Below are 22,730 nucleotides of genomic sequence, written 5' to 3' on the forward strand. Positions count from 1 at the left end.
GATTGAGTTCTTGCTTTATAACAAAAATTTCTTTTACTGTATCGTCCGAATATAGAGTCTGATTAGAGTTCTCTAGAGATGTTAACTGCGCTTCAAGATCAGATATCTTTTTAAGGCGTTGTTTATTATTCCATGAAGCATACGATATTGAATTATTTCTGATGAGACCCTTTACCGCATCCCAGAGTATACGTGGATCATCCACCGAGCCCTGATTTATTGTAATAAACTCCTTTAATTCATTTTTGAACTGTGCACAGTAATCTTTATCTTGTAATAATTTGGTATTAAAGCGCCAACGTGGTGCCCGTGGTGGCTTAGGGGTTATAACTAATCTAAGAAAGTTACTATTATGGTCTGAGAGAGTCATAACCCAAATATCAGCCATGGGAGCTAATGGAAGAAGAGTTCTAGATATAAACATATAGTCAATTCGAGAGTATGTCCTATGCCTAGACGACAAAAATGTATATTTCTTCAGGGATGGGTTTAGAGAGCGCCAACAATCTACTAGAGAGGATGAAGATATGCACTGTCTGAGTTTCTCTGCACACATCTTCTGCAAATAAGATTCATTTTCTCCGGACTGATTGTGCGACATAACTGCATTCATATCTGCCCCTAGCACCACCTCACAGTCTGACAAGTTCAAAAGATAAGCAGATAACGTAGAATAGAAACTTGGATCTCCAGTGGAGGGGGCATAAACAGACAAAAACGCAATCTTTCTATTAGCGACCAAAGTTTTAACGTGAGCTATTCTACCCTCAGTATCACCGCCTTTCTCCAATATAGAAATCTGTAATGTCCTACGTATCATAATCATCGCTCCCCTAGTTTTACTGCCTGCAGCAGAGTGAGAAATCACTTCGTAAAATTTATTATTGCACCTGTAAACATCTTCTTCTTTTAAATGTGATTCTTGAATTAGGGCTGAAACAATCTTTTTCCGTCTCAGTAATTCTAAGCAGCTCGTACACTTATGAGGCTCGTTCAGACCGTTAACATTCCAGCTTAGGATATTTAAGTCAGTCATAGCTATCGAATATTAACTGCACCGTAAACATAACCGCTTCCCGCACATTCACCCGCTTCATTAACAGCGGGTGAAACATGTCAGAAAAATGGGGTAACAGGAATTATATGAAACACTCGAGTTTCTACCTACCCATCCCCGACACATAGTTAGCAAACCGAAAACAAACACTACCTCTCAAATTGCGGTGTTGTGTACAGACTTAAGGGGCCTCCATATCTGAATCGGTCAGTCGGAGGTGAGAGTCGAGAAGCTTGCGGGCTTCTTCTGGATCATTCAGCATTTTAACTACTCCGTTGATTAAGACCTTCAAAGTCGCTGGAAAAATGAGAAAGTTCTGAATGCCTGCCTCTCTCATCTCCCTCCGAACCGCGGTAAAGGAGCTCCGCTTCTTGGCCGTAAAAGGAGAAAAGTCGGGGAAGAAGCTAAGCGTGGATCCGCCATTGAATCTTACCGGCCCGTGCTTCCTCGCTTCGCGTAGGATCAGCTCTCTATCTCCGTAGCGGAGGAGCTTAAAAATGAAGATTCTCGGTTTCTGCCGGTCAATGCTTGTCTTGCTGTATATGCGATGAGCCCGCTGTACTTCCAGTTCTTTCTTTACCCGTTAGCGATGGAAACCACTGCTGTAGTGACCGCCTGATGAAGCCTACCGGGTCGTCCTTTTCGGCTCCCTCAGGTAGCCCCACTAACCGGAGATTATTGCGCCTGCTGCGGTCCTGCAGTTCCACCACCTGTTGCTCGAGAGCTTCCAGTCGGCGAGCATGATCGTTGAGGGTTTTCTTCTGTACTCTCTGTTCGCCCATTAACTGGTCGAATTTCGAACACAGCGAATGAACTGTGCTCATATGAGAGGAGAAGTCCGCCCTCAAAGCTGCTAACTCATTTTTCAGGATGCTCTCCAGTTTGGCTATGGCGTCCGCTGTAGTCGCCATGTTAGCTTGATCCGCGGAGTCGTTTTGTTTCGGTTTCTTCTTTGTTGGAGAGGACGTTGGAGTCAGGTTAAGCTGTTTTCGAGTGGAGGCCATGAAGGAGAGTCAGATTTATCGTCCGAAAATAGTGCCAAAATGAATATACATGAAAATAAATCCACCAAAAAGGGCTGGGGTCGCGGAGCTGAACAGATTCTGAACAGTGCAGCCCTGTTCACACTTGAATTTGTCTGTCTTGAATGGTCAGTGAGATGTATACATCTGTTTACATATACACATATACACTCACTGCCCACTTTATTAGGTACACCTTATTAGTAAACCATGCTAGTAAAAGGTTGGACCCCCTTTTGCCTTCAGAACTGCCTTAATTCTTAGTGGCATACTTTCAACAAGGTGTTGGAAACATTCCTCAGAGATTTTGGTTGGTTATTTGAGTTACTGTTGCCTTTCTATCATCTGGAACCAGTCCATTTCGTCCACACAACTGCCGCTCACTGGATATTTTCTCTTTTTCAGACCATTCTCTGTAAACCCTAGAGGTGGTTGTGCGTGAAAATCCCAGTACATCAGCGGTTTCTGAAATACTCAGACCAGCCCGCCTGGCACCAACAACCATGCCACATTCAAAGTCGCTTAAATCACCTTTCTTCTCCATTCTGATGCTCAGTTTGCACTTCAGCAAGTTGTTTTGATCACCCCTACATGCCTAAATGCATTGAGTTGATTGGTTGATTAACTATTTGTGTTAACAAGCAATTGAAAAAAAATCAAACTGAAATGTGTCCTGTGTAAAAGTTAAAGCACATTTTGTTTTATGGGTTTTTTCCAATGTTAAACTCAGCAAATAAACAGGAAATTGTGTAACTATATATGTAATGTATTGTAAATATCGACATGAAATAATGTCTGTTGATAATGAATGCAGTAAATATAATGCATGATTTAGCTTAGCCACAGCTATGTAAAATTATAGTAATTTGAACTGCATGTGAATTATAGAGTGAACATTACAGCACTTGAAGAACTGACATTATGTATTGAGTGCAACAATGTGCTAGTTAATGGATATCATATTTGACCAGAAATATGAATGCATCTGTAATTATCATTCCTGTGTATGGTTTTCATCAACTTCATTTTTACACTTAACGTCTAAATGCTAGTATATTGCTTAGATTTTTCTGGTTGTGTTATCCAGTGAGAGAGAATTTGGATACCTTTTGTTGCTGCCATCAAACAGATAATTACCTCCCTTCCCCATCCTCGTAGTACTTTCTCACTCACTCTCTCTCACACTCACCCACACCCACCCCCCAGTACATTCTCCTCTCTTACCAGTGCATGAAGCAAGAAGAGCTGTTGTAACAAAATGTTCTACATCCAAAATGGTAAATTAATGGGTAAAATTAAATTGCCTTAACTTTAATATATACTGCTCAAAAAAATAAAGGGAACACAAATAACACATCCTAGATCTGAATGAATGAAATATTCTCATTGAATACTTTGTTCTGTACAAAGCTGAATGTGCTGACAACAAAATCACACAAAAATCATCAATGGAAATCAAATTTATTAACCAATGGAGGCCTGGATTTGGAGTCACACACAAAATTAAAGTGGAAAAACACACTACAGGCTGATCCAACTTTGATGTAATGTCCTTAAAACAAGTCAAAATGAGGCTCAGTGTTGTGTGTGTGGCCTCCATGTGCCTGTATGACCTCCCTACAATGCCTGGGCATGCTCCTGATGAGGTGGTGGATGGTCTCCTGAGGGATCTCCTCCCAGACCTGGACTAAAGCATCCGCCAACTCCTGGACAGTCTGTGGTGCAATGTGACGTTGGTGGATGGAGCGAGACATGATGTCCCAGATGTGCTCAATCGGATTCAGGTCTGGGGAACGGGCGGGCCAGTCCATAGCTTCAATACCTTCATCTTGCAGGAACTGCTGACACACTCCAGCCACATGAGGTCTAGCATTGTCCTGCATTAGGAGGAACCCAGAGCCAACCGCACCAGCATGGAGTCTCACAAGGGGTCCAAGGATCTCATCTCCGTACCTAATGGCAGTCAGGCTACCTCTGGCAAGCACATGGAGGGCTGTGCGGCCCTCCAAAGAAATGCCACCCCACACCATTACTGACCCACTGCCAAACCGGTCATGCTGAAGGATGTTGCAGGCAGCAGATTGCTCTCCACGGCATCTCCAGACTCTGTCAGGTCTGTCACATGTGCTCAGTGTGAACCTGCTTTCATCTGTGAAGAGCACAGGGTGCCAGTGGCGAATTTGCCAATCCTGGTGTTCTCTGGCAAATGCCAAGCGTCCTGCACGGTGTTGGGCTGTGAGCACAACCCCCATCTGTGGACGTCGGGCCCTCATACGATCCTCATGGAGTCGGTTTCTAACCGTTTGTGCAGACACATGCACATTTGTGGCCTGCTGGAGGTAATTTTGCAGGGTTCTGGCAGTGCTCCTCCTGTTCCTCCTTGCACAAAGGCGGAGGTAGCGGTCCTGCTGCTGGGTTGTTGCCCTCCTACGGCCTCCTCCACGTCTCCTGGTGTACTGGCCTGTCTCCTGGTAGCGCCTCCAGGCTCTGGACACTACGCTGACAGACACAGCAAACCTTCTTGCCACAGCTCGCATTGATGTGCCATCCTGGATGAGCTGCACTACCTGAGCCACTTGTGTGGGTTGTAGAGTCCGTCTCATGATACCACGAGTGTGAAAGCACCACCAACATTCAAAAGTGACCAAAACATCAGCCAGAAAGCAGAAAGGTACTGAGAAGTGGTCTGTGGTCCCACCTGCAGAACCACTCCTTTATTTAGTGTGTCTTGCTAATTGCCAATAATTTCCACCTGTTGTCTGTTCCATTTGCACAACAGCTGTGAAATTGATGGTCAATCCGTGTTGCTTCCTAAGTGGACAGTTTGATTTCACAGAAGTTTGATTTACTTGGAGTTATATTGTGTTGTTTAAGTGTTCCCTTTATTTTTTTTGAGAAGTGTACATTAACATAGCAAAAAAGTCCAAATAATTTCAGGAAAGTTCTATTGGTCCATTTATCAAGTAATATTCATGCAGTGTGAAGGGCAGCTAGTGCTTTCCAGCGGTGTTAAAATGTTTTAATATGACAGTGATTATGTATAGATCATTCTGCCAAAAACTGATTGAACATTGCACTTGGAGCTAATTTTGAGCATAACTCAAAAACAGCTTCGAAACATTTATATACACCATATTTTTTTTATACAACATAAAGTATTTTCACATGTTGACATTAATGATTTATGTATATCATAACACAATACCTGTACATATTTAAGATCTAAATACTTTCAATTTGTTCTTTAAATAGGTTTTTTCCCCTCCACAGTTTGAACTTCTGTGTTGGTCTGCACTCCTGGAGTAAGTGACAGGTTATGCTTGGTAGGTGCACTGTTGTTTGGTTGTGATCATTATTAATATTAACTTGTGTCTTGTGAAAAAAGAGAGAAACATCATCAGGCAATTTTTGCAGAATTGTATTGCCTTGTATAATCTAATGGAATGAGGATTCAGTAGTGACCTGAGCCAACAGAAGTAATAACGTGTGCATATTGGCAGTCATGTGTGAAAATGTGTATACCCAACTACAGAAGTGGGAGGTAAGTGCTTGTTATCTGGCAGTACTTGGCCATAGTCTGTGCATACTTGCACACTCTCTCACACTCATAGACAGACTGTGTCTCCTTTTGTCCATCCATCATCCTCAGTCTCCTCCAGTGCATGCCACCCAGTAAGGTTCCTGTTCGGACAGAAGCCAGGTCTCTGTGCTGGATCCATAGCTTCCTGTCCTCTTTCCACCTGTCAGGTGCTCTTGGCTGTTTCAATGGGAAGAAAAGGACATAGCCAGTAGTCAGTGTGCCAGACCCAGTTTGTGCCAGCCTAACCATGCCAACCGTCCTGGCTGTTCGTTCTGCAGCTTCACTCCGCTTCCGCTTACTATCTGCCAAGTCTTCTGCAGGTGTCCCTCAGCAGAATGGAGGTCTGTTAAGGCAACCACAGAGGGTCCACTTTTTCTCATCTGGTTGCACCAAGAGACAGTCATGTCAGACTATAAGTGCATGTCAGCAAGCACTTATAAATGCAGCTTTATATTCCTAGAGCAGAAGCTTAGGAATTAAGCATTATTAGGTTTAACAATTCTTTCCATCTGTGATGAAGCAAATTCACAGTATTCTACGCTGCAAGCTTCTTCTGACAGAAATGTAATTGTGTTTTTTGATTGCATCACTCTGTCTGGAAAGGTTTGTCCATGTTCCACTGTGGTTACAATTGACGTAGCCTGGCAGGTAGGACTGTTTGAATCCAGAAATTTTTTAATTCACTTTGATTCTGTTTCCAGATTTGGCCTCAGATACAAGATTTGGCCTCAGTAGGCCTTAAGGAGAGCTAAAGCTAGCCAAATGAACTGACTATCAGGGCTAGCTAAACTTACCTGATTCTCCTGCCAGCTTTTTCAGGTGGATACATGTCTTGATACTGGGAAAATTTATTGTAAAAATGTTTTGTTACAAATTGTAAATTATACATTGTTTTCCAGCTTGTTCAAAGCAGAATACAGCCAGCCTATTGCATGTGTTGTGGACAAGTGCAGTGGAAACCACATAGACACAGACAGCAGAGTATCACACTCTCCGTGTGCATGTGGAATGCAAGCTTTGAAAGTTGAAGCTGTTCTAGCTGCAAAAGGTGGGCTGACATAGTAAACCCTATGGATTAAGAATGCAATGTCACTCAAGTTCATGTGTGTGTGAAGGCAGACGGCAATATAGTGTATGTACATATACTGTGTTCTCCACAAATATTGGCACCCCTGATAAACATGAACAAATCAGCCTCTAAAAACATTCTGTTATCCTTTTGATCTTTCATTCAAAATATTAAACAAAAATCTAACCTTTATTAAACAATCTTATTAGGAAATAAATATTTTTCTCAAATTGTTGTTGGAACCGCTTCATTTAACACCTTGTGCAGCCTCCCTTTGTAAAGATAACAGCTCTGAGTCTTTTTCTGTAAAGCTTAATGAGAGCACATCACAAGTGATCTAAGACCATTCCTCCATACATTAGTTCTCCAGAACCTTCCGTTTCTAAGGACCGTACTTGTGGACTCTCGTCCTCAGCTCATCCTGCAAGTTTTCTATGGGGTTGAGGTCAAGGGATTAAAACTTCAGTTCTGTGGTCAGCAAACCATTTTTGTTTTGATTTTGAAGAACACTCTGGACCATTGTCTTGCTTTAAGATCCAAACTGTGGCCCAGTTTAAGCTTCCTGGCTGAGACGGTGAGGTGTTAAATTTTCTTTCTGCCACAACTTAAATGGAGTCTATAAGTTGCCCAGGATCTTTGTAAGAAAAACAGTCCCACAGTGTCACTGAATGACTGAAAAAGAATGTATTTTGAAAAAGAAAATTTAAAAAATCAGTTTTTCTTGAATTTCTTACCTGAAATTGTCAAAATATTTTTGCAAAATAATGACTTATGCCAAAATATTCACTTTCTTAACAAGTAACAAATATTTTTCACTTACTTTATTTCAACCTAGTGAGTCACGATTTGAACCTGAAATAAAGTCTTGAGAAAATAAACCATTATTTCAACAGAATCAGTCAAAGACATCATTTCATCAAAATCTTAAGAAAATCATTGTTTGAGATAAGAAGTCATACTATCATGCTGGGGAGGTATCTTCCTACATGACAATTTAATTTCATGGGAGGCTGAAAAAAGCATGTGAAAATTATACATTTAAATGTTATTTCCACCAAAAGTCCAATCGTCGTTCCAATGAACAGTGAGAGAGCAAATGCACATTTGCACCCCCCTCCAATAAAAGTGGGGGTGTACAGGCTCCACTTGCCCCATTGTTCAAGCATCTATGATTTCAGACACTCTTTTCATATTTCCATTAAATATTAAAAAATAAAGAATTCATGGTTTAGACGAGGTAGACGCTAACTGTAGATGAATACATCAGCTGAGGGAAGAGCAGCTGTCACTTTAATTGAAAAAGGACTTTGCATATTCCAGTAGGTGCTGTGCGAGGCCGGGTGACCAATCGTATCTCTTGCGCATGCCTATTGGCTGAGGGGTGGAGGTTGCTTGGCTCCCAACTGGGCTGCTCTCTCAGCTTCACTCATCCAATTCAACTCCTGCAGTCAGCAAAACACCCGGCAGAGTGGAGGTCCACAACTAAAGCATCCTGCAGAGACTTCATGGGCTGTGCATGTATGTGTGTGAGAGCGAGAGAGAGCGAGAGCAAGAGAGATAGAGAGAGAGAGAGACGGCTTGCTTATGGACCACTGCTGTAGCATTAAATCTGGGGCTGAGACAGAATCAGACTAAAGATGAGAAAAATATGTCAGGGACTCCAGTTACGGATTCCAAAAGATGCTGTCCTTCAGTAGATCACACAGGAGGAGACATACTTAAATCTTCTATTGGGGACACAGACAGCAAGAGAGTTGGATGAAAAAGAAAATTAACTTGCAAAGGTGAAGATTTGGACTATATTTTTGATTTTCTGTCCTTTTTTTGGGAGGGGGGGCCTCGAAACACTTTCGTGTGTCCCTCAAGTCCTTCTTCTGTTCAGTGTCCTTTCTGCATGTCCTGCTCAGCAGGTGAACACACTCATGGTGGATGCCAAGGGAAGGAACATGAAATGTCTGACGTTCTTCTTGATGCTTCCAGAGTCCGTGAAGAGCAAGTCCAGTAAAGGCTCCAAGAAGGGAAGCGCCAGCGGCTTCTCCAAGCTGCCCCCTGTTTGTTATGAGATCATCACCCTGAAGACCAAAAAGAAGAAGAAAATGGCTGGAGAGTTCTTCTCAACCAAAAAGTCGACTTCGGCTAGCACAGTACAGAGATACCAGCAGCAGAACCTGAATAATAACAACACCATCCACTGCTGCAACTGGCAGGGGCTGTATTCCACCATCAGAGAAAGGTTGGTTTTTCTTGGTTTAAAAAATACCCTGTGAATCCTCAAGTAGCTGCATACAATATATAGACCTTTTAGGCTTTTTCTCTTTTTCTGTAATAGGGTTATTGTTAACTGTGGGCTTATATAAATCCTAATAGTCTTGTTTCTCTGTGAGAAGAAGTAGCACAGGTTCAGTCTGTTTTCAAAATCACTTCTGAACTTCTCAGCTTTACTCGTTCAGAGTAATAAAACATTTTTTTTACTGTATTGGTGTCAAATATGATTGAACACAACCTGTCAGATCCTAATATTCCAAAGATGGATCCATCTTATTGATGCCAATTGTGTACAAAACTGAAAACATCACCTGTAGCATGATAAATACCTGTGGCAACAGTAAATTCTACAGCATGCCAGTTATTCAATAATCATCAGTTTCTGTTCAGAGAGTTTGTAGCTTGCATTAAAAAAAGCATGAATGCTTGAGTGTAGAGTTAGCAGTGGGCAGTTATAACCTATAATAAATCTTGCACATTTTTTATTTATGTAATCAGGAAAGGTGATAAATCTTTATCCTTGAAAATAAAAGCAAAATTTGATTCTTAGATTTTTGGAGAGCTGACAGTGTGTTGAATGTTTGAGCTGTGTGGGGAAGGGAACAAGTGTTGTTTAATGTCCACAGTGTCAAATGGTCATATTACCCCTTCCATCTCAGGACAACCCGGTGCTGGTGAAATCAAATTAGTACTTTCAGGTCTGCTTTAGTTGTCTTTATAGAACAGCATGCTTTGTTTACCCAGTACTCCTTTGTGGCCCAGCTCTCAATAATATATGAGGAAGGTTCTATTGTGTGCTGAAGATGCAGAAGTTCGTAGGGATTTTCCATGAGGTGGTTTTGGAAAACAGTGTTTAAACATTAGTTTTTTCTTTGGATGTGTTAATATACACATTGGCAGAATTTTTTCCCCCCTATTTAAAACTTACACTCTTAGAGAACCATAGCTAACAGTTGGTCATAGAATTTGACATTGAGAGCCCGCAGAATTTACACAACAACAGTATTCCCCGATGCGTTTCACTGAAATAAATAACAATTCGCTGCTCCTCTTCCTAAGACCTTCCTTTTTTTGTTTTTGCATTTGTTTCATCAAACATCTCGTCGTCTTTGCAGAAATGCTGTGATGTTCAACAATGAGCTAATGGCAGATGTACATTTTGTAGTGGGCCAGCCTGAAGAAACACAGAGGCTTCCAGGACACAAGGTAGGTTTTGTCCTCATCTTAAAGCAGTCACATTATCATTGACAAACTGAGCACAACACAGTGTCACTTTCCTTAGTAGCAGCAGTGAAGCAGAATGTGTCTTTGCGAGAAACAGTTCAATTATTTATGTAAAGGATGAACAAAGGGGCAATGAAAGATTTACAGTTTGCTTTGCATCTATTATCTATTTATCTGTCTATTATATATTTATCTATCTAGTTATTTTGAATTACTAATTTATACTAACCTAGACCCGTGTGTGTGTGTGTGTGTGTGTGTGTGTGTCCATAAGATAGAGAGTCCTTGTATCTGCACTCAATGTCCCTTTTCTCAGCTCTACTTACTATGTAGGCGCACTTTGTAGTTCTACAGTTGCAGACTGTAGTCCATCTGTTTCTCTGATACTTTGTTAGCCCCCTTTCGTTCTGTTCTTCAATGGTCAGGACCCCAACAGAGCAGGTATTATTTGGGGGTGGATCATTCACAGCACTGAAGTTAGTGACTGATGTGTTGTGCTGATATGAGTGGATCAGACACAGCAGTGTTGTGACAGTTTTTAAACACCTCAGTTTAACTGAGAACAGTCCACCCACCAAAAATATCCAGACAAATGGGTCCTGTGGGCAGCATCCTTTGACCACTGTAGGCTTAGAGGCTTTTATCTCTGATTTTACATCTACAGGGTGACAAACAAGGTAGGCGTGTAATAGAGTGGACAGTGAGTGGACATAGTGTTAAAAACTCCAGCAGTACTGCTGTGTCTAATCCACTTGTACCAGCACAACACGCACTAACACGCCACAACCCGTCAGTGTCATTGCAGTACTGAGAATGATCCCCACCCAAATAGTACCTGCTCTGTGGTGGTCCTGTTGGGTCCTGACCATTGAAGAACAGGGTAAAGGGGTTAAAGTACACAAAAAAACAGATAAACTACAGTTTGTAATTATAGAACTACAAAGTGCACCTATATGTAGTGTAGACAAAGAGGTGCACTTAATAAAGCTTGTAGTTTGTATATATGTTTGAAAACTGTGTGAGCCTTTCTGTGTGAGTTCAAACATGTTTCATTAATTCAATAACCAGACTTAATCAACTCTTATTGTCGTTCAATTTAAACTAACTGATATTAAGCAACCTTTTAGTTCAAAAGTCTCACCAGTGGCAAAAAGCATATCTGATGTACTTTACTGCTGTACTGTATATTTTATACTTATCCATCTACAACCCCAATTCCAAAGAAGTTGGGACGTTGGGTAAAACATAAATAAAAACAGAATACGATGATTTGCAAATTCTTTTCAACCTATGTTCAATTGAAAACACTACAAAGACAAGATATTTAATGTTCAAACAGATAAACTTTATTGTTTTTTGCAAATATTCACTCATTTTGAATTCAATGCCTGCAACAAATTCAAAGAAGTTGGGACAAGGGCAACAAAAGACTGGGAACGTTGAGGAATGCTCAAAATAACCCCTGTTTGGAACATTCCACAGGTGAACAGGTTAATTGGAAACAAGTGAGTGTCATGATTGGGTATAAAGGGAGCATCCCTGAAAGGCTCAGTCATTCACAAGCAAGGATGAGGCGAGGTTCATCACTTTGTGAACAACTGCGTGAGCAAATAGTCCAACGGTTTAAGAACGTTTCTCAATGTGCAATTGCAAGGAATTTAGGGATTTCATCATCTACAGTCCATAATATCATCAAAAGATTCAGAGAATCTGGAGAAATCTCTGCAAGTAAGTGGCAAGGCAGAAAACCAACATTGAATGCCCATGACCTTCAATCCCTCAGGCGGCACTGCATTAAACGAGTCCACATTTCAAATTGTTTTTAGAAATCATGGACGTTGTGTCCTCCAGGCCAAAGAGGAAAAGGACTGTCTGGATTGTTATCAGCGCAAATTTCAAAAGCCAGCATCTCTGATGGTATGGGGGTGTGTTCGTGCCCATGGCATGGGTAACTTTTGTGAAGGCATCATTAATGCTGAAAAGTACATACAGGTTTTGGAGCAACATATGCTGCCATCCAAGCAACATCTTTTTCAGGGACATCCCTGCTTATTTCAGCAAGACAATGCCAAGCCACATTCTGCACCTGTTACAACAGTGTGGCTTCGTAGTAAAAGAGTGTGGGTACTAGACTGGCCTGCCTGCAGTCCAGACCTGTCTCCCATTGAAAATGTGTGGCGCATTATGAAGTGCAAAATATGACAATGGAGCCCTCGGACTGTTGAGCAACTGAAGTTGTACATCAAGCAAGAATTCCACCTACAAAGCTTCAACAATTAGTGTCCTCAGTTCCCAAACGCTTATTGAGTGTTGTAAAAAGGAAAGGTGATGTGTAACAGTGGTAAACATGCCCTTGTCCCAACTTCTTTGGAACGTGTTGCAGGCATCAAATTCAAAATGAGTGAATATTTGCGAAGAACAATAAGGTTTATATCCTTATATCCTTTTGCATAGCCCATTTGTTAGCACAAATTTCGCCACCCAGGAGCCAATACGACTCATGAGTTCAGTTTTTTTAAGAGACAAAGTGTATAAGACTGATACGGACCACTTGGCTCATGTATAGATGCCATTTTTGGAGGGGTTTTCATGACTACTAATCTGTACAGAATAACCTCAGCCAATAATGCAGTGGGGCAATGAACAGTTATGGCTGAGCATCCTTTATAACTATCCATTTGGCTCGTATTCAAACGTGCATTATGGGTTTTATTTTCAAAACCTATGCTCTGCCTAGTAATAATATGCTGTCTTCTGCATATTATTTTTATCACCTGATGCTCACAGTAGTTAACTGTCACATACCATCACTGTCAGAAATAAAACCTGTATCTGCCTTTTTACTTTTTTACATTTTTTTTTAACAATTTGAAAATGTCAGCTGCCAAGTTTTGTGATGGCTGAACCAAGTTTTGTGATGGCTCGACCAACAGAAATGCTACAGAGTTACTTGAAATAAAACCTTGTTTCTTTATCCAACAAGCAAGCTGGTCTGGTTATGTGTCTCATGCAAGAAAGTTATGCTGAGAAAACATAGCATGCTTTACTTTGGTTTATCCATGTAGTGAGTAGTGATGGCTGTCAAGAAGGCTGGCAATGTTGTAGCTGTCGCTACCTTCAGTCAGCTCTGGCAGTGCTGTACATCATGTGGGCCAAAACCCAAAAGGAAAACCACAAGCATAATTAAGTGCTTTGCAAGTCAATTTGATTGTGCTCCACCAGAGTTCATTTGTAATTGATTCCAAGAGAATGAGAACAAGCTCAGATTTAAATAAGAGGAGACTTAAAAGAAATGTTGTGTGTGGACAGAACAGCCCCAGTTTAAACATAAATGTAGGCCATGTTGGTTTTGTGTGTGTGTGTGTGTGTGTGTGTTATCCTTAACCTAATTAAACATCTGTGCTAGTTTTCTTTCTTCTTCCACATGGAAAAGCCTCCTGGTGAAAGTGTGTGACGCATTAAGGACAAGTGCTACATTTATGAGAGAGAGAGAGAGAGAGAGAGAGAGAGTGAGAGAGAGTTTAGGAAGCTTTAGAATTTTGAGAAGTTTGAACAATTTTTCATGGCTAACACTTTCATGGTGTTGCAGTTTGTTATATTCCAGGTTTTATTGAGTCACTGTATTGTGCTTCATTCAGAAAACAGTGTGGCACTTCCACAAATATTGGCACCCCTTGTAAACATGAGCAAAATGGGCTGTATAAAACATTGTTTATCCTTTTGAAGAAAAAAAAACTAAATCTTATCATAAAATAAATATGATGCAACTGCAATAAATGAGATGTAGGTACTCAGAGGATAGAACACTGATATAGAATCTTTCAGATTGTACAGGATATGGGATGAGATGTGGATGAGGTGATGATTGTCCATGGAGATAATGACTCAGAGGTGCAGTGACAGGCCTACAGATTGATACACCAGCACTACTGGCTGTTTAGCAGCCTGATGGTGCAGGGGACGAACCGGCTGGTTTTGGACTTTATGCTTCTGTACCTCTGCCCGCTCGGCAGCTGTGAGAACAGACAGTGGCTTGGGTGGGTGGAGTCCTTTAGAATTCTCCTGGTCTTCCTCAGGCAGCAGCTGGTGTGTAAATCCAGGATGTTTGGAGCTGGACCCATGTTTGGTGCTGGGCTGTCCGCACCACCCTCTGCAGAGCTTTCTGCTCAATGGCAGTGTAGTTTCCATACCAGGTGGTGATGGAGCCTGTTAGAACGCTCTCTACAGTACATGTGTAGAATTTTCTGAGGATGCGGGGGTTCATGCCAAACCCCTTCAGCCACCTGAGGTGGAAGAGGCGCTGTTGTGCCTTTTTTACCACCCATGTTTGCTCCGTGTCAGTTCCTCTAAGATGTGAACACCGAGCTGCTGACACTCTCTACCATGACTCTGTTGATGCTGATGGGGATGTGCACTCTCTCTTGCTTCCTGAAGTCCACTATGAGCTCCTTGGTCTTATTGACATTGAGAGAGAGGTTGTTCTGCTGGCACCGGAGTGTCAGAAAACCTGACCTCTTTAGGCTTCCTCATTGTCATAGGAGATCAGGCCAACAACTGTAGTGTCATCTGCAAATTTAATGATGACATTGGAGCTGTGTCTGCCTGAGCAATCATGGGTGTACAGGGAGTACAAGATAGGGCTGAGCACACAGCCCTGAGGAGCTCCGGTGTTAAGGGTCAGTGAGGAGGAGGTGATGTTGCCCATCTTTAACACCTGGCGTCAGCCCATCAGGAAGTTCAGGATCCAGCTGCACAGAGAACTGTTCAGACCCAGATCCCGAAGCTTAATGTTGAGCCTTGAGGGCACGATGGTGTTGAATGCTGAGCTGTAGTCCACAAACAGCATTCTCACAAACATGTTCTTTCTGTCCAGATGGGAGATGACAGTGTGTAGAGTCAGGGGTATTGCGTCATCAGTGGATCTGCTCTGTAAGCAAACTGCAGTGGGTCCAGGGGGCAGATAAAGTCTCTGACCAGCTTCTCAAAGCACTTGCTGTGGTCAGAGCAACCGGGCGCCAGTCATTTAGAGTATTATCCCTGGCTGACTTTGGAACTGGCACAATGGCGGCCAGTTTGAAGCATGCGGGAACAACTGAGAGTGAGAGAGAGAGGTTAAAATGTCTGTAAACACTTCTGTCAGTTGATGTGCACAGGCTTTGAGAGTGTGTACAGGGATCCCGTCAGGCCTGGCTGCCTTGTAGATGTTAACGCGCTTGACGGCTTTGCACATGTCAACGATGGAGACGGAGGGAAGTGTTGACTCGGCAGTAGCGGGGGCAGGGACTCTTTCACATAGATTCCCTTAAAGATCCATCACTATGAGAAAGACCAGAAAATATAGCAGAAATGTACAACAAAAGGTTGTTGGGCTGCGCAAAATCAGGAAATGGCTACAAGACAATAGCTACACAGTTTAAAATGTCCATTTCCATGACCAGGCCATTAAATAAGGAAAGTAATGCAACTGGAGAACATAAGAATCTGCCAGAAAGAGAACAATTCTAGTAGCCAAAGAATTGTCAAGGATGACAATAGATCAGGGGCCACCTACATACGCATAAGTTGCTGGGAAGGTTGCCAAAAGAAAGCCTGTGCACTCAAGGACCAACAAACTCAAGTGCCTACAGTTTGCCAGGCATCTATTTTTGAAGCTTGTTTTTGCAGCATGAGCTGCTACTAATATTGCCTGACAAGCAATAAGATATTAACAAAGATATGTGTGTAATTGTGGTACATGGATTGTGGGATGTATTTTTTAGCATTAACAACTTAGCAATTCCATTCAAACTGACATGAGCAGATAAAAATTAAGGTTTGTTATTGTTTGATTGTGATGCACAGAGGTTAACTGTCTCTATTTTTAGTTTTTTTACTTTTAATTTCATGCTCACAAATGTTAATCATGCATGCTCATCAGAATATTAGGACCGCATCCACACAGTTCCCAAACAGGTCTGATAAGCCATTTTTAAGGCAAGTTTTACCATATCTTGATTTTTCATTCAACATTTGCTGGATGTTTAAAATGTAACACTTCATATTAATCTCATGCGAACATTTTTCATTTTGGAACTTTAAAGGACAACAAATGACTTAACTCCCATTTTTCTGCATTTCTTTTTAACAAGTATGTCCTGGCTGTGGGGAGTTCAGTGTTTCATGCCATGTTCTACGGAGAACTAGCAGAAGATAAGGATGAAATCAGTATTCCAGATGTGGAGCCTGCAGCCTTCCTGGCCATGTTAAAGTAAGAGTCTGTCTCAGTATCTGTCTCTGAAGAGTTTTAGCTGACTCCTCAAGATTTCCCTTTAAACTCTTTCTTGTGTACTGTGTGAATGAATGAACCGTGATTGTTTCTTGTGAGGAACAAAAGTATGAGTAACCCCCTGTTTAAAGCATGCATCTTTCAGTCAGGTAGTCTCAGCTTTAAGGACCAAAGCTTTGTACCGAATCATTCACAACCGTTGAAATTTAGGGAAAATTTCCAGTTGTGGTCTTTGTAATCATTAGTAATTGACTTAACATTTTATGTACAAATCCAATTCCAGAAAAGCTACCAGTACCAGCTTCCAGTACGTAAATTAACAGAAAGTAGTGATTTGAAAATCCACTTTTTCGTATTTGAATGAAAGCAGTACACTTTATCAACTTTTTTGCTTACATGCTGATTCTGAAATTGATGCCTGCAACACATCCCAAAGCTGAGATAGGGGCAAGACAAGACGAGGAACAGTGTTAAATATTCAGAAAACATTTTCAAAGAGGCAATGTAATTATGCATGGCTATAAAAGGAGCATCTAGGAAAGGCCTAGTCCTTTATGAGTAAGGATGGGTTGATGTTTGCCATTTTGCCAAAAATGTATCAGCACATAGCCGAACAGTTTAAGAACAGTGTTCCTCGATGAGGCTTTTAGGTATTTCATCCTTTGTGGTGTATAATATTATCAAAATATGATATTATTATATTATATAGTATAATATTATATTATTATATTATATAGTATAATATTATCAAAATCTGAGATGGGTGTAAGCACATGGCCTCAGGAACACTATGACAAACCACTGTCAAAAAACACTGTTCATCGCTGCTTTGATGCTTTGTCTTTACAGTTCATAGTAATATGTTTAATATGACTGCATGTCATAGAGAAAGTTCTGTCAGAATTACGTGAAAAAAGGCAAACAAAAGTTTTTTCACTTCACTTTCCATATAGCACACTGTGATTGAAACAATGTTGATTTGATGTTCAGTGTAGATTTCTGATGTTGAATTTGCATTGATCTTGCTGGTGGTATTTGCTATTTATAAAATGCTGGAACATCAACTATGTTGAACATTGATCCAACAGCACTTAATGGCAGAACAGCTCTTGATCTAATGTCAGTACTGATGTGGACTTAATTGTGAAACAGGGAGGTTGTGTAGTCTTTTTCACAAGCCTAGACTAGGCTTTATTCTATTATGTTGTCATCATAAGTTTGTAGAATTTGTGCTTGACAACACAAAGTCTTATATGTGAGGATGGTGCAGTGGGTAACACACATTGCCCACCATACCATACGCTGCAGTTTCAGCCCCCATCCAGGCAGGAGTGCCATTTGAGAATAAAAGTCAATGGATACATCTCTAAATGGTGCACTTGCCAACCACTGTAAGTTGCATTGGACTCGAGAGTCTGCTAAATGCTTAAAACGTAAGTAATTCTGAATTTACTACACTGTTTAAAAAGACATTTTTTATGGGTTTTAGTAAAGAAAATGGCTCTATATAGAACCCTTTTCTAAAAGGTTCTATATAGCACCATATCCATTCTCCATTAATCTGAAAATCAATTTCACAATGCAAAGAACCTTTTAAGCATGCAAACGGTGTTCATGATTCTATAGAGAATCATTTGTTTTTCCTAAAGAACTCTTGAAGAACTAACTTTTTAAGAGTGTATGTTTTTAATTTTGAATCAGCACAAAGTTGATGAATTCAGTGTATTGCTTCAACATTAAATTAACATTGTTGCTGACATTAGATCAACCACTGTTCAAACATCAGTTAGTTCTGTCGAATTATCAACAATTTTCATCATGGTTGTTTTTCCAATGCTGGATCATTAACCATTACAGCATCATTGATGTTGCTCAACATCAAATCAACATTATTTCACTTAAGTCAAATTCTAATAGGGCCTATTGCATTTCTAAGCAACACTTATTTATGTCTTCCTCAGGTACATATACTGCGATGAGATTGACCTAAGTGCTGATACGGTGTTGGCGACATTATACGTAGCGAAGAAATACATCGTTCCACATTTAGCACGAGCCTGTGTCAACTTCTTGGAGACGAGTTTATGTGCTAAGAATGCTTGCATTCTGCTGTCTCAGAGCTGCCTTTTTGAGGAACCAGAGCTTACCCAGCGCTGCTGGGAAGTGATTGACGCCCAGGCTGAATTGGCCCTTAAATCGGATGGCTTCTGTGACATTGACCCCAAGACTTTGGAGAGTATTCTACGTCGAGAGACGCTGAATGCCAAGGAGATTGTGGTGTTTGAGGCAGCTCTGAAATGGGCAGAGGCTGAGTGTCAGCGAAGAGATTTGGCTGTTTCCATTGGTAACAAGCGTAAAGTTCTTGGCCAGGCTGTATACCTGATTCGCATTCCCACCATGGGCCTCGATGACTTTGCTAATGGTGCAGCTCAGTCAGGTGTGCTGACGCTAAATGAGACAAATGATATATTCCTGTGGTACACAGCAGCTAAGAAGCCAGATCTGCAGTTCGTCAGCAAGCCCCGCAGAGGACTGACCCCACAGAAGTGTCACCGCTTCCAGTCCTGTGCTTATCGGAGCAACCAATGGCGTTACCGTGGACGCTGCGACAGCATTCAGTTTGCTGTTGACAAGCGAGTATTTATTGCTGGTTTTGGCCTCTATGGTTCAAGCTGTGGCTCTGCAGAGTATAGCGCCAAAATTGAGCTGAAGCGCCAGGGAGTGATACTAGGCCAGAACCTCAGTAAGTACTTCTCTGATGGTTCAAGCAACACTTTCCCTGTGTGGTTCGAACATCCTGTACAAATAGAACCTGACACTTTCTACACAGCCAGCGTGGTTCTGGATGGGAATGAGCTCAGCTATTTTGGGCAGGAAGGAATGACTGAGGTACAGTGTGGGAAGGTGACTTTCCAGTTCCAGTGCTCCTCAGACAGTACCAATGGCACAGGTGTACAGGGTGGTCAGATCCCAGAGCTCATATTTTATGCTTAAGGTTCCTCAAAGAAGACAAGAAAATGCTCTCATTGACAAAATAATTTTTTCTTTTATTAAGTAACTGTTTTTATAAATCCTGCTTTGACATGTAAATGTTTTGACTGTGAAAATGTGGACTTCACGGCAAATCAGAACAGGACAGTTGTATGCATGTACAGTGTATATTTAATTGCCGTGTGTTGCAGTGATTTGCTTGCACAGGCCACATGCACATGGTAGCAATACTTACAATATTCAAGTCAAAGGTAATTATGTGAATCTAATCATTTTCCCTATTCATTAGAGGGTAAGGACACCTTTACAATACCTTACACAAAAGTAACATTGCAACCACTGTGTGATCTTCATGTCTATTAAGCAGGGGTGGAAAAAAGTACAAAGAAATTGTATGTCAATATAAGTATGAAAGTATTGGGGCTAAAAATATACTTGAGTGAGAGTACAAAAGTATTAACATTTAAACCTATTAAAGTAAATAAATCTATGTATCAATAGATAAATTAATAATTTGTCTTTGGTAAGTTTTGTGTGATGCAGTTGGGCAGCTAGTCGGCACTAATCCTCACATATACGAATTTGCTTGGATTTTTGGTAGTTTTGAATTTAAAAAAAGCACTAAATTCAAACGCATGTGAACTCAACTGACGAAGTACTTTGAATGTCTAAGTGACTTACATCAAGTAAGAAATAATGTGTAATTTATCTCTTTGTATTTATCTGCTTTGTGTATTTATCTCTTTGAAATGTAACTGAGTCAAGTATAAGACATCAATCATTAGAAATCAATAATAATATTACAGTACAAATATGCAAAATGATACAATTTCTCAAATATTTTCCACCCCTCACTTATATGTATTGTATTAACTTGTCAGCAAACAAAAATTTAACAACCACTTTGTATTAGCTATGAAATACTAGAGTATTAAATACCCCCCTCACTGCAGGAAACATTTATGGAGACAGTTTGGTGCAGTAAGCACCCTTTAAGCAGTGTCGCGGTCTTTACCTTTTTTATTTTATAGAATTAAGAATTCATCTGTTTGAATTTGACTTGTTGCCAGTGACATGGCAGGCTCTTAGAGTTATCAATTAGTCTGTTATTAAGAAGCTTTACCCTGTTCAAGATACACATTGGGTTTAGTGGTGTAATTAACTTTACACTACACCTCTCATGGATATTTGCAACAAAGATTTGTTCTACTTTATTGCTTTCAGCTTTGCTATCCAGTATTTAATATCTTACTGCCAAGGATTCAGTTCTATAGATAACAATTACCTGGAAAAGAAACAAACCTACATGTTTATGTTTGTCTCACAATTTAAGTAACATATTTAATTGATTCAATTTAACAAGTATTTTATGATAATAATAACTTTGACATAACTTGGAACATATCAGTTTGTATAAAGCTAAACTATGGGTCTCTGGAACTGTGTCAGTTTTGATTACAAGTTGAACATCCTTTTCATGTATTACTGAAATGTATTTTGATCCATGTGCACTAACTGATGAGGGAGCTTCTCAGTATGTGAATGACCTATGTTTTGCAGGCTTACATTGCAAAAAGGCTATGAATGTGAATGAGAGCTGAATTTGCTGGATTTTTAATAAGTGAGATATCATGAGTGGTTATCACTATATAGTTAAAGTCTCCTTACATATACCACAATTGAAAGATGAAACGTCATCAGTTTATGCAATGTACATGCCAACAGACACTGACTGTCCACTTCATTAGGTACACTTCTCACTGTGAATTTTATGAGGTCTACTGTCCGTACAGGTGCACTTCATAGTGCTATAGTTACTGATTGTTTTCTGTCTGTTATGATGTTTTGGTAAAAATCAATGGCTAATTTTGCAATTCCAATGGAGTCATTTTATTCCATTCTGTTCATTTTTTAAAATTCTGACATGGATCTGCCATGAATAAATCCATGAGAGAATTATATTTGGTTGTTATGAATGAATGATTAGTAATGCTAAAGAAACTAGGGCAACATGTCAGTTTGACAAACACACTGAGGGAAGTCTCTGATCATTTCCACTAGTAGTAGGACCTACTATTTCTGTACAGTTCTACAGATCATTCCACAGTCAATGTGTTTGTGCTCTGTTGTAGATGAGGAAATAAAGAGTGACCACACCTTATTCTGTGTTCAAAAATGGATTGTCTTTAACAGAATGTATTAAGTCCCCAAATACAGCTCTATGACCTGGTAATACAATAGGGACTTCAAGGCCTTCAGAGAAGGTTATCTGTTTTGTTCATTTTTATTCAATAAAATCTTGCTCGTATTTACACTCTGCAAGTTTGAAAGCACTACTCTTGTTTCACTGTAAAGCTTTAGATGAAAACTAAAGGGTTATATTTGTGAAATGCTGAGCAGAAAGTTGGGCAATCCATAATAGTTTTTGTCCATGGTATCTAGGAAGAAATTAAGAAAGTAAGAAATAAAGAGTCTAACACATAAAATTAACTATCAGCATAATTACAGATTAACAAAAGAATCAATCAATCACATTTTAAAGATTTGTGTGGGACCAATTTTCATGAGAAGAAAACTTCATTCTAGCTCTGGAAGTTCTAGAAGCGTCACTGACTGCGAATATTAGGGGCAGGTTAATCAGTAGGTTGTTAGAAAAAGAAAACAGCACCAGCAGCTCTATACTAAAACTACTACTGATTCACAGTGAAACTGCTACAAGGTATCTTAGCTGTATGCTAATGTTTCTGTCACAAGCTTCAAGTAAAACATGGAAGCTTCAAGTGTCTGGGCTTAATCTAGAACTGCCTTTTTCAAAATTCCTTTCCGAAGCAGTTACATTCTGGTGCCAGCAAGTTTTCCATTCCTGCTTAAGAATAAGAAGCTAATTCAGCCTTGTCAGAAAGTGTTCATGTGAATTACAACTGTAGTCAGGGATTATCATTGCCATGAAGGGGTGTACCTTGTCAACCACAAAGCTTAGGTAGATGGCATGTGTCAAATTGGCATTGACATGAAAGTCTGGACCTAGGGTTTCCCAGCAGAACACTTCTCAGACTATCACACTCCCTCCACCATCTTCTCTTCTTCCCACAGTGCATCCTTCCCAAGGTAAACAGTCCATACATAAAAGAAAACAGGACTGGCAGATCTTCTTGCATTACTTCAAGGTCCAGTTCTGTTGCTTTGAATAGTGGACAGGGGTTAGCATGGGAGCTCTGACCAATCTGCAGTTAAGTAGCCCAATATGCAGCAGGGTG

The 22,730-nt window shown here is 40.5% G+C and overlaps 1 protein-coding gene across 2 annotated transcripts; it reads left to right on the top strand.

Moving 5' to 3' along the window:
• The first annotated feature begins 8,148 nt into the window (after positions 1 to 8,148).
• On the top strand, positions 8,149 to 21,634 carry btbd3b (BTB (POZ) domain containing 3b). 2 transcript variants are annotated; one of them, XM_017714995.2, is made up of 5 exons: positions 8,149 to 8,512; positions 8,709 to 8,961; positions 10,109 to 10,199; positions 16,346 to 16,464; positions 18,444 to 21,634. In XM_017714995.2, exons 2-5 carry the CDS (start codon positions 8,825 to 8,827, stop codon positions 19,474 to 19,476), a joined length of 1,380 nt encoding a protein of 459 aa, XP_017570484.1. In that variant the 5' UTR covers positions 8,149 to 8,512; positions 8,709 to 8,824; the 3' UTR covers positions 19,477 to 21,634. The 2 variants fall into 2 exon arrangements, with proteins under 2 accessions (XP_017570484.1, XP_017570483.1); XM_017714994.2 differs by having other exon boundaries at positions 8,149 to 8,961.
• The last annotated feature ends 1,096 nt before the right edge of the window (positions 21,635 to 22,730 follow it).

This window comes from Pygocentrus nattereri, chromosome 22 (assembly GCF_015220715.1).
Source record: "Pygocentrus nattereri isolate fPygNat1 chromosome 22, fPygNat1.pri, whole genome shotgun sequence".
In the NCBI taxonomy this organism is placed as follows: Eukaryota; Metazoa; Chordata; class Actinopteri; order Characiformes; family Serrasalmidae; genus Pygocentrus; species Pygocentrus nattereri.